Consider the following 11903-nt stretch of genomic DNA (forward strand, 5'->3'; position numbering starts at 1 on the left):
TGAAATCAGGAATCTTTGCTCCTGTGGGCGGGGCTAGTGCCAGGCCCAACGCTGAAGGCAGGGCCAGGGGAGCTGTCCTGGGAGAAAGCACCGCCCCGTTAACTTGCCGCACTCTGGGAATCTGGACAGCAGACCTGAGACCAACCTGTGCCCTGAAAAGTCCTGTGGTTTTCCCCAGCCTGGAAGAACCCCATCTTGGCTGAAAGCAGGCCTGTCCAACAGTCCTGAAACCTCAGGCTAGCTGCAGAGCTGGGCATGCGTCTCTCTCCACCGAGGCTGGAATATCCCTCAAGTTTGAGGGGAGGTGCCTCCTCCATTTCAATTTTCCTTTCTTCAGAATAGATGGTGTGCAGAACTTCCCAGCAGGCCAAGGCCTTTGACTGAGGCCCAAGATGCAGAATGAGGCCCGGCCTTCACCTGAGATGATGTGCCCCGCTCACACAAAGGTCAGCAGTCCGGTGATACACGGTCCCCTCTGCATCCTCCTACAGCGTTCTGGTTCCTGGCTGGGCCTGGGTTCTATCTGGGGAGCAACCTATGAAGTCAGGCTCTGAGAGCAGGAAAATCTGGCTTGTTCCTGCCCGCTGCCTGGGCCACTGTGAGGGATCTCCAACAGGAAGAAGCACCAAACCACGCCTGCTCTGCTTTTCCTGGCTGAACAGCTGGAGGAATATGCCTCCACAAGCCAGCAGCTTGGGTCCCTAGCTCCTAGGAGAGTGAGGCCCAGACAGAGAGGCACAGGCACAGAAGGGCAAAGGGGGAAGAATCCATTCAGGGCAGAGGAGAAACACAGGAAACAGTGGTGGGATTTAAAGAACTGTTTATTGCTCTGTAACTTCGTCTGGAAGCTGTTAACAAGACCCATGACAGCCAAGGGCCAGGTGTGCACCTAGATCAGCTAGATTCACGTGTCCACCTCCTGATCCGTATAAACTTGGCGCTCGGGGGCCCTGTGCAGTCAAAGGCAGGCATCCTGGCAAATTGGTTAAATCCTAACAAGGAGAAATGATGCCGCAGATCATTTCCACCTCCCCAAATCCCATGTCCTAGATAATAAAGGAAAACACAAGTATTGCTCCAAAATAAAACCTGCCCCGGTCCCTTATGTCTGACTGAGGAGCCAGGAGCACCGAGGCTCTGCAGAAGCCAGGAACCCAGCACCAGAAGGCATCCGTCCCTCCCTCACTGTTCAGTGACCTCCCCAAAGGAGTCCCCAGCCCCAAGGGTGCACTCCAGCCACACCGCAGGAAGACCGAGGCAGGGAGCCAAGCCTAAGGGAGCCCAGGGTTTCCAATCCGAGCTGTAGTTGGTCCTGCTGGGTATGGCAGAGCCCCAGCAGCTGTGGCCCTCACAGATTCTTCTGGAAGACCCGGTGCAGGCTCTGGGCCAGGACGTCAGTCTCCTCATAGCCCTCACAGCTTTGCTGCCAGCTCTCTGGCACCTGTTCCATGCCATAGTAGGCGCCAGCAATGGCCCCGGCCATGGTGGCAATGGTGTCTGTGTCCCCACCAAGTGAGATGGAATAGACGAGAGTCCTCTGGAGGCTGTTGAAGGCAGAGGGGATCTCGGGGTCGGGCTCCATGCAGCGCAGGAAGCAATAGATGGCAGTGGGCACAGATTCAAAGGCAGCAATGCCATTCCCTGTGGGGAAGCCAGATTATGGGAACTTGACCCACCCCCCTTCCCGAGCCCCACATGTCCCCAGGCTTCCTGCCACCTGCCACAAGTCAACACTCTCAGCTTCAAGTTGGGCTGCGATTAAGAGCACAGGCTCTGGGGTTAGACTACCTGGGTTCAAATCCCGGCTCGCCCACCTATTGGCTGTGTGATTGCTGTATCTTGGGTTCAGCTCCTCGTGTAGAGAGTGAATAAAGTTAGGAATTCTCGCAGGGCTGGTGTGAGGGTGAAATGACATCCTAGAGGTAAAGCATTCTGCATAGTGCCCAGAACACAGTATGAATAAACATCAGTTATCACCATTAGCTGTAAAAAACTAGCGGCCGGCTGCCATTTCTGGGATGTTTAGCTTTAAGGCTGAGGGTACTGTCGCCCTAGAACAAGAGGGTGCTGTGCTCGCAGCCTGCCAAGGACCCTACAGAACATGGCTCTGCTGTCTCAGCAACCCTGGCAAAGGTGTGATGGCGGCAGGCGTGACTCCAGGCACCCCTGAGCCTAAGACTGACCCTGAAGGATGACGGGTGGGGGGGCTACCCACCTAGCTCGGACACCACCTCCTCTCTGGTCACTGAGTCCTGCTCTAGAAGCTCCCCAATCTTCTTCAGTCGGCTGGAGTATGGACGCTCCTCCATGCCCAACCTGTGGGTTGGGGGCGAGATTTCAGGGAGGTCGGAGCCAGCAGGGTGGAGAAGGCAGGAGGGGGAAGGGCTGCATGGGAGGGCGAGGCAGGGACGTGGGCATCTGACACTTAGGCACGGGTGTCAGGGCAAGAAGTGGGAAGGGCGAGGTGTGAGCTGCCCCGTTTGTTCTCTGGGACCTGGAGAGCCCTGAGGCACAGCCAAGGCAAAGGGCTTCTTCCCACCCCTCCTTAGGGCCTGCAATTTAAGAAGGAAGGTTTCAGCTTGAGGCAGGGCCACCCCACCAGCATGCACATGCACAGATGCGCCTCCAGCCCGCCTCCAGCCCGCATACTCACTCCCGGGCATCTGACACGGACTGGGCATCACTCTCCAGCTCCTCCATGTGGCCCAGGAGTTGTTCAAGGAAGTGCTCACTGGACGACTCACCCTGCAAAGCCAGGTGCACGGCCAGGGCCTGCAGGATGGCACCGTTGTAACCCAGGGAGGAGGCGTGTGTCAGCTGGGCCGAGAGCCGGGCAAACTAGGGCAAAGGTGAGGGAGGCAAAGACCTGCTGTCACAGCACCCAAGCTGCAGAGGGAGGGAGGGACGAGAGTGTCCAGAAGCCAGCCAGCCCTAACTACCTTCTGCACATCCTGGACACTGCTATAGGCCAGGGAGATGCCGGCCACCCGCATGGCACCCCCGTTGCCGTAGGAGCCTTTGCCATTAAACTGGGCCCGGGCAGGCTCAAAGACATCACGGCACTTGGGGCTCAGGAGCTTCCTGAAGACGGTGATCACTCCAGCACCATAACCCCGGTCAGGGTCTTTCTTGTACTCCTGAGCAAACCTAGGGGAGAGAAGGGGACAGTATAATGATCTAAGAGATGCCTGCCAGGGTTGGGAGAGAAGAAACCTGGCTGGTTTGGGAAAAGAGGAATCCTTGGGGACCTCAGGAGCCTGTGCCAGCGGTGCTGTCACTTCTAGCTTGGGAAGCTGCAGCTGCCCTAGGGAGTGTCCTGTGGCGGGGTGTGCAGGGAGGGTGTCCCGTCATGCACGGATGTCACTGGTCTGGTCAAGGGGTGCAATAACTCTGCCCACCTGGTTTGCTTCACCCCAGGACCACTGCCCTCACCTGTGAGCCATGTCCATCTCGTCGAAGGCCTCCTTGGCCAGCAGGGACTGCACCAGCGCCCTGGCCATGGCTGTGTCGTCTGTGTAGCACAGTGCTTCTGCAGGGACAGGGCGGGGGGCGGAGATCAAGCTGCAGGGCTCGAGGGTGGCGGCTTTGGCCTCCCACTCACTCCTTTTATCTACTACTTCCAGAAGGCCTCAAGTCAGCCTCTCACGCCCATCCAGTTTCCAGGGCTCTGAGTCAGTCACATGTCCTGCTGATTTCTGGAGGAAAACCTTCCACCCCTTCTGGCTGCCATCACTGAATCTCCAGTCTTAATGGACCTGCTTTGGGCCTCTCAAATCTCCTGCATATTCCCCACCCTCCAGCCCAACCTATATGTGCAGCCAGAAAAAGAGTAGAATATCACTTTCCTCATCTCACTCTCCTGCTCAAATGGCTGTCTATTGCTTTCAGGATGAGGTCCAAACTCACTGCCTTGGCCATTTGAAGCCCGCCCTTCCTCACCCATCTTATATCCCACTGCTCCTCTCCACATCCTCAGAACCAATCCTGGAGCCTGGGTCAAGTCCTTCCCAGGTGGGGCTGCTCCCCCCCCCCCTCCTCTGGCCCTGTCTCCTTCCTCTGGGTGCCCGAGTCTACTGCTCTGGCACTTCTAACACACACCATTGGTTATGTGGTAGCTTCTCAAATAGGCTATAAGTGAGCTAGGGCCAAGGACTTGGTTTTATCTGAAGAAGAGACAGTTACAGAGAACAAAGCATACTCCCTAGTGAGCCCCTTTTTATTCCTCACATCTGCCCTCTGCCCTCGCCCCCCATCCCCGCCCTGCTCTGTGTATCCCAAGCCCCAACCCTGCCTTCTCCTCCCCTTTCACTCTCAGGAGCCCCCACCCCCTACTGCACCAGGAAGAGAGGCTCACAGGCACCTACTCACAGCCACACTCTCCAGTCTGTCCTCAGAGGGACTGGTCCCTCTTGAAGTGCCCCCCGAGCCCAGTTCCCCAGGGACCTTGTCCTTCCTTTGTCTCCTCAACTCCTCCTTCTGTGATACAGCAGCACCCGGTCTCCCTTTGATCGGTCCCTGCACCCTGCTTTCCTCCAGGGAATCACTTCTCTCCCACTCCCAGTCCAGATGATAGGGGATGGAGCCAATGCCACCTCCAGCCCAGCCAAACAGCACCCCATTCCCTGTTTCAGGGATGGACGGGTGACCTAAGCCAGGCCAGTGAGACTCCACCAGAGACCTCTGCTGGTGCCACTGAAAAGAGATACTTCCTCTGCCGGAGATGCTGAGCTGGGAGCTGCTGAGGGCCACCCCGTGGGAAGGGTCTGCCAGAGTGAAGCCCACCCAGAAGAACGCAGATCTGAATAAGCAGAGGAACTGAGTCTTGAGGAGATGGCTTGATTTAGCTCTGCTTAAAGCCAGACCTGCCCTGGACTTCTCAGTGATGCCAGCCAATGCATTCTCTTTTTGCTCAGGCCATTTTGAGTTGGGTTTTCTGCCACTTGCACCCAAAGGGTCCTAAAATCTCAGCCTAAAATGTCTTCCCCTCATCTTAACATCAAACCAAAAATGAAATTATGAACTGTCCCCCCCCATCCTGTCTTCACCTCAGCCCCAGCTCATCTCTCTCCTTCCCCTCATACCAAACATACTCTTATTTTCTCCTTTTCCATTTCCTCCTAAACCCACTGAAATCTAACTTCCAAGGTTCAACCTTCTACTGAAAATGCTTTTCTAAGTCTAGACTTCCCCCCACTTAACCTCTCTGTAGCCTCACACCAGTAACCAGTGTCTTCATCTTGAAATTCTTGAGTTTTGTTGTTACCCATCTCCCCTGCTTCTCTTCCTATAAACTGTTTCCTTCTCTAGCTCCTTTTCCTCCTCCAGGGTTCCGGGTGTGGCCCCTTTTTCTTACTATTCTACATGCTCTCCAAGAAGAATCATCCTCAGCCGTGATACTGCGCTGAGATCTGGGTGATGAGTTGACTGCACAGGGAGGGAGAGGCAGAGGGGAGAAAGCATTACAGGCAAAGGGACAGCAGTACATGCAAAGGCCTGAGCTAGAGGAGGCACGAAGTGAGAGGAAGTGCAGCGCAGACAGCAAGGCCAATGGTGGTATAAGGTGAAACTGGAGACGAAGGTGAGGGCCGGCCACGTAGGGAACATTAAGGAGTTTGGCTCTGTCCTAAGGGTAATGGAAAATTACTGCAAAGATTCACGAGGGGAGACCGCGATAAGATCTGCTTTCAGAAGTGCACTCCAGCTGCCTGGAGAGGGACTGGTGGCCCACTGATTCGGGAGACCCGGGTAAAACGCGTAAAATGGGTAAAATCGGCAGGGACGTAAGTATTGGACTAGGCGCAATCTAGGCGTGGCTTGAACGGCTGGGCGGTCTGTGTAGCCAAGCCCCGGGCTGGCAAACGTTCGGGTCGAGACGTGTGAAGACGGGGTTCGGATTTGGACACGCTGAATCCGAGGTGCCCGCGGGTCGTGCAGATCGGGCCCCTCCGGCCGCTGTCCCCTCCCTGCCCAAGTCCCTCGGGGCTTCCCGGTGCCCAGTGCGCCCGGCCCCGCCCACCTGTCCGCGCGCTCCCCGGCGAGCCGGGGTCCGGCTCCAGGTCCTGGACCCGACGCAGGACTGACGTCAGGTCGACGGTGTCGCGCGCCTCGTAGACGGCGCCCACGCAGTCCCCGAGCAGCGCGCCCGCCAGGCAGCCTCGGAAGCGGGAGAGGGAGCGGGCCGCCCCAGCCCCTCCGCAGCCCGCCGCCGTCATCACCGCCGCCGCCGCCATCCGCGCGGACCAGCCGCCACTTCCGGTGCGGCCCGCGCGCGCCCCACCGCGCGGCTTCCCCGGCCCCACAGCGCCGCCCCGCGGCCCGGAGTCGCAGCTGCCCCGCGGGTGACAAGGGGCGGTCCCGCAGCCCTCATTCGATTGGGCCTGGCCTCTGTATTTAGCCCGCGTTTCCCCGACCTGTAAACGGCGTCACAGCCGGGCGGGACGGCCACTAAAGGGTCCCCGAGGGCTGCGCACTGAGGCGGACCTTCGGGCCACTGCCCCTCACGGTCGGCCAGCCGTGCCACAGCAGCCCAGCTCGGGTCACTCAGTCCGGGGTGGCCACCCCCAAGCCCTCCCCCTGTCACCCTAGCCCCGTCTGGGCCTCCCCTAGGCGTCAAGAGGGCACGCAAGGGTCCAGCTGGGACAGAGCTGGTTAGAGGTCACGGCGCTGGAGCCCAGGGTGCTGGCCGAGCCCAGAGAAGGGCATGGGATTGGGAACATGGAGCTTGAGGGATGATGTCCCCATCTTTGCTCCTCCGTGCACAGGAGAGCCAAGAGCCCTCTCCCCGCTGGCTACATGCAGGGGTAGCAAAGAACCGTCTGGACTGAGAACCCCCGACCTTTATTAGATTCGTTCTCTCCACTGCCCTCCCTCTTTCATTTTCCACCAGCCTTCCCCTCCTCCTTCAGCCCCCTCGCTAGGTTAGCTCCAGCTGGCAGGTTTTGAGTGGACTCAGGGTGCGGTTTGTGGTGCGGGTGAAGGTGTCCACCTCCGGCACAAACTTCTCAGCCGGCATGGTCAGCTTCCGCCGGGTGTCCATACACTTGGTGTCCAAGAGCATGGAGTTGGCCTTGCAGGCGATGTCAGCCTGCAGCCGGGCCAGATGCTGGTACAGGGCGTCCAGAGCATCCCTGGGGAGGAGGGATTAACAACCCACCACCGCCGGCGTGAGGCTGGGAGGTCAGGGCTGAGCTCACCAGCCTTGAGTCAGGAAGACAGCAGGGAAGCTGGCAGGCAGCAAGGGACCCCAGTGGTGGGAGGTGTCTCCCCGCCCCTCCTGCCCACTCCCCAAACCTACTGTGCCTGCGCCAGCTTCTGCTTCAGGGCAGCAGTGGTTGCCTCTAACTGGTGAACCTCCTCAGTGAGGCCGTACTGTGCCTGGAGGCAGAGGGGCAGGTTGGGAGTCCAGGTCAGCCACACTCTCCTTCTGCCCACGGGTCTGGGGGCTGCCCTGCGCCAGCACCCCTGCTCCACCAGGGAGTGAGTCATCCTGAGGAACCTTAGCCGGGGGCCCGTGCCCCACCGGGGTGCCCTCGTACCTGGTCCCTGCAGAGTTCCACGTTGGGCCGGTAGGTCCTGGTCTCTAGCCGGGTGTGGCATAGCTTCAGGTTCTGTAACTTTCTGCGCAGATCCTCCTCCAGATGCCGGATGTCCTCCTGCAGCTCGGCAATCTCCTCCAAGGTCTGCAGGGACAGAGTGACTGGTCTCCACCTGGTGCACCCAGTCCGGGGCTTCCTGGCAGGGCATCAGGCTCCTCATCCCACAGCAGGAAGTCCAGGCCCCAGGAGACCAAACGGAGAAGGCTCACATTCTTCTCTTGCCACTTGAGCTCACTGTACACTTTCTCCATCTCCCACAGGCGCTTCCTGAAGGCAAATTCCGTTGCAACCCTCTGGGCTTCCAGTTTGTTGTTGGTCTGAGGACAGAAAGTAGGCGGGGAGGGCAAGGGGAGGGTATAAGCTCTGGCCAGCTGAGGATGTCGCTCAGGTGAGGGGTGGGATGCCACACGGCTGACAGGGAACAAAAGACAAGGGCTTGAGTGCATGCTGGGCCCATCTCTTAGCCATGGAGGATCGGGGTAGGGGGAATGGTCAGTCACCTTGGCAATAGTTAGGGCGATGGCCTCCCTCAGCTCTATGGCCCCTTTCATTTCAGCCTCTGCTTGGTTCTTGTTGAACTGACTGCAGTCATCCCACTGCTGGAGTGTGGTGGAGCTGCAGGTGGCAGGAAATAATCAGAGTATGGCCTCTGCGGCGAGGAAGAGAGACTGAATGAAATGCCCTTCTTACCCGTTGGGGACACGTGTGGGATTAATCTTCAGAGAGATGTTCGGGGATTTGAGGTTGAGAGAGAAGCAGCCTCTGTCAATGTCCAGTGTCTCCATTTTGCCCCGATGGTCAGAGTTCAGCTGCTGTCGGACTTCCTGCAGCAGGCTGGGGACAGAACAGACTGGATCAGGAGCCATACCTCCAAGGCCCTGGAACGCAGCCCCCATGGTACTGAAGGGACAAGGAGGGATGGGAAAGCTGAGGTGACAATGGAGCTGCCACTGCAGCTGAGACAAATATGGGCACAGCTGGATGAGCTCCCCACAGACAAAATTATGGCACCAAGTGCTTGTACACACCCACAGGGCACACTCCAGTAGCTACACTCACAAGGCTCACACTCCCAGAAAGTCAGGGTGGTGGCTTCATCTCTCATGCTTCCAATAAATTGATAATGGCTGCCTAGAGCAGGTTCATGAGAAGTATTCTGAGACCACGTCCAGGTGGTGCAAAAAGTGCTACGATCAGTGGGTGAGTGGTTTCTGCCATGGGCACAGCAGGGGCAGAGGCGGCCTGAGAGCCAGTGACTTGTTACCCATGATACACACGTTCTACATTTAAAACACAGCCTTCAAAGGCGGGTGAACGTGCGAATGACATATCTCTCTCTTACCAGAGCTTCTCAAAGGCCTGGCTGATCTTCTGTTGCAAGGCCTTCTTGGTGGCTTCAGTGACCTCTACCTCTTTGTGCAGCTCTTCCTCCACGAGGTCCTTCACCACATCAATGTCACGCCGACTCTCCCGCAGGGTCAGGCACTCAATCGCCACATCCAGAGGCAGGTTCTTGGCCTGCAGGTTTTGCTCTGCTGACTCTTTCATCTAGAAAAGAGAGGGCACAGGAGGCTGGTGGGGCCATCCGCTGGGAAGCAGCTCTCATCCCCACTTAGGCCAAGTGACTCAGATGGACATGCCACCAAATACCCTGACCCGGAAGAGGGGAGGGAGAGGGAGGTCCTTGCAGGCAGGGTCTCCTGGCACCCTGCCCTGGCTCCCTGCCTGTGTCAGGGCGTCGATCTCAGCATCTAAGTCCGTCAGACACTTGTCCAGCATCTCCTTCCACCGGTTGACAGTATCAATCCTCTCTGCCAGTCGAGTCCTATTGTCATGTTCGTCCCAAATGGTCTGGAAGAGACAGAGCCAGATAAAGAGGTTGTCGGGAGTTGGGGGCTATCCCTTTCCCACCCAACTGGGCTCCGGCCCCCAACCTGGTTGTTGGTCTCGTTGCAGAGGACCCGGGCCTCCTGGCGGATCTGGTGTGAGGCATCTCGCTGCCGCTCAGCGTTAGTGGACAACAGGTAGCTGTTGGTGTGCCAGTCTGGCAACCGGAAGCGTGGACTGGGCTTGACACTCAGCGTGGCCATGGTGCAGGAGCCGAAGGCTCAGGGACCCCAGGCCTGTTCCAAGACACCCACCTCTGCTGGCGGGGAGCAAACAAGGCTGCAGGAGAACACTGAGGAAAGCCTCTCCTGGATCAAAGCCCCTCCAAAGGACGTGCTCCTGTCCGTTTTGCTCCAAGCCCCTTCCTGCTGGAAGCCTGCTTGGAAACAGCTCTCCCTACACTCAACTTCGTGTGAGGCACTAACTAAGTTTCCTCCTACCCATCCATCCACAGACACAAACTGCTGGACCCTTCAGGTCCTGGAGCAGGTGAAAGGGGATAATGGGGTTCCTCGGTATGTGTGTGCGCGCGTGTGTGTGTGCATGTGTGTGTGTGTGTAGTGCCAAGTGCTCAGTGGGGCTGGTGGAGGGGGGTGGGCAGGTAGCAGGAAAAATAGCCCTTAATCCAGTTTCCACCGCTACTTCCAGTAACCAAGTCCTGTGGAACTTTCTTTGTTTTCCCTGCCCTAGCCTTGGGCTAGGACCCTGCGGGATCTAAGAGAAGAAGCCCTGTCCCCATCCAGAGAGGACCGGCTTGTTTCGAAGGGGCTTCGAATTGGCACTAGGGAATTGGGGGTGGGGGGCTGGTCGCCTCCCCACCTGGATCACATTCCCTCCCTCTGCCCTCTGCTGGAGGAGGAGGAGCGGGTGTGTGAGGGGCCCCAGCGGGAGGAGCTGTGGTCTGTCTAGTTCCCAGCCCAATCTCTCCCTTCCCCTCCCAGGATAGTCATCTTCAGTTTAATACCCCGGCGCAGAGAAAGGAGCGGGAGGGGGTGAGCACCTCCCCACCCCTGTCCCCTCCTCCTCTCACCTTCCCAGCGCGCACTTCCGCCTCCCTTCGCCGGCTCCTCTGTTAAGCGCCCCCGGTTGCTAGGCAACCCCTTCCGCGCGCGGGTCATCACAGCCCGCGTTCAGCTTGGTAACCGCCGGGCGGCGCGGCGGCGGCGGCGGCGGGGGCGTTGGGGCCAGAGGCCTTCCGGGTAGGAAAGGGCCGGCGACGGGGCTGGTGCTGCAAGAGGGTGGGGAGGAGAGGGCATCAGGATATCGCGTTCACTTCATTCACAAGTTAAAAATCTTTACTTTGGGGCTTCCCTGGTGGCGCAGTGGTTAAGAATCCGCCTGCCAATGCAGGGGACACGGGTTCGAGCCCTGGTCCGGGAAGATCCCACATGCCATGGAGCAACTAAGCCCGTGCGCCACAACTACTGAGCCTGCGCTCTAGAGCCTGCGAGCCACAACTACTGAGCCCACGTGCTGCAACTACTGAAGCCCGCACGGCCTAGAGCCCGTGCTCCGCAACAAGAGAAGTCACCGCAATGAGAAGCCTGCACATCGCAATGAAGAGTAGCCCCCGCTCACCACAACTAGAGAAGGCCCGCGTGCAGCAACGAAGACCCAATACAACCAAATATAACTAATAAATTAATTTAAAAAAATAAAAATCTTTACTTTGATAAAGGTTACGCAGCGACATGGCAAAAAAAAAAAAAAAAAAAAAAAAAGTACCGTACAAAGCCAAAGTAATCTCCCGGTCAGGCTCACTCTCCAGCAGGTATCCTTCCCAGAATGTGTATATATTTAACATTATTTACACACATTCTACTGATTCTGTCTTTCCCAATAATTTCATCAACTGCTTGACGGCATAGAAGGAATGATTATCGTAATTGGAGAGGACACGCCCCTGGGAGAGGTAACAGGTATTAGAAGTAATGCTCAATATCCAACCATTTCTCTAAAAAGGAGAAGGAAAAAAAAAAATCAACCGTGCTAGTACCGTTCTAGACATTGGAAGATGTTGACAGGTAATGTACATAACTAATAGGTGAGGTAGGCATTACCCCCATTTTTGCCAGTAACTGAAGAGACTGGTAAGGATGGAAACCCAGATGCATCTGGTCCCCAGCTCTACCTTCTCTCAGTTACGACTCCGCACTGCCTCTAGTGGTGGCGCTGGACAACAAGAGGAAGGCAGGGATGCTATGCCCAGCTTGCCCGCCTGCTCCTCTTTGAGGGCTGTGCAGAAAAATCCTAGGAGATGGATGCTATGACCACCATCGTCTTACAGGTGAGGAAACTGAGGCATAGAGAAGTGAGGAACGTGCCCAGGGTCACAAATCTAAGTGGGAGAGCCTGGATCCAAACTCAGGCAGTCTGCTCCAGAGGCTAAGTTCTGGTTTGATGGATGGAGGGTAAGAGAGG

General features: G+C 57.4%; 2 protein-coding genes across 4 annotated transcripts; both read right to left on the reverse strand.

Moving 5' to 3' along the window:
• Window positions 1–803: 803 nt before the first annotated feature.
• ADPRS (ADP-ribosylserine hydrolase) lies at window positions 804–6261 on the reverse strand. Its single transcript, XM_082363500.1, has 6 exons — window positions 6017–6261; window positions 3433–3529; window positions 2940–3147; window positions 2654–2838; window positions 2216–2316; window positions 804–1641 (listed from the first exon to the last, which is right to left on the reverse strand). The coding sequence occupies exons 1-6, from the start codon at window positions 6228–6230 to the stop codon at window positions 1349–1351; spliced, it is 1098 nt and encodes a 365-aa protein (XP_082219626.1). The 5' UTR covers window positions 6231–6261; the 3' UTR covers window positions 804–1348.
• A 25-nt stretch (window positions 6262–6286) lies between these two features.
• Window positions 6287–10649, reverse strand: TEKT2 (tektin 2). 3 transcript variants are annotated; one of them, XM_082363404.1, is made up of 10 exons: window positions 10513–10649; window positions 9530–9738; window positions 9321–9446; window positions 8938–9143; window positions 8286–8429; window positions 8096–8210; window positions 7805–7912; window positions 7536–7679; window positions 7295–7374; window positions 6287–7127 (listed from the first exon to the last, which is right to left on the reverse strand). In XM_082363404.1, the coding sequence occupies exons 2-10, from the start codon at window positions 9683–9685 to the stop codon at window positions 6914–6916; spliced, it is 1293 nt and encodes a 430-aa protein (XP_082219530.1). In that variant the 5' UTR covers window positions 9686–9738; window positions 10513–10649; the 3' UTR covers window positions 6287–6913. The 3 variants fall into 3 exon arrangements, with proteins under 3 accessions (XP_082219530.1, XP_082219532.1, XP_082219531.1); XM_082363406.1 differs by having other exon boundaries at window positions 9530–9718; window positions 10513–10636; XM_082363405.1 differs by having other exon boundaries at window positions 9530–9741; window positions 10513–10548.
• Between the last annotated feature and the right edge of the window lie 1254 nt (window positions 10650–11903).

The sequence above is a fragment of the Balaenoptera borealis genome, assembly GCF_965194805.1.
Source record: "Balaenoptera borealis genome assembly, chromosome: 1".
NCBI classification, from domain to species: domain Eukaryota; kingdom Metazoa; phylum Chordata; class Mammalia; order Artiodactyla; family Balaenopteridae; genus Balaenoptera; species Balaenoptera borealis.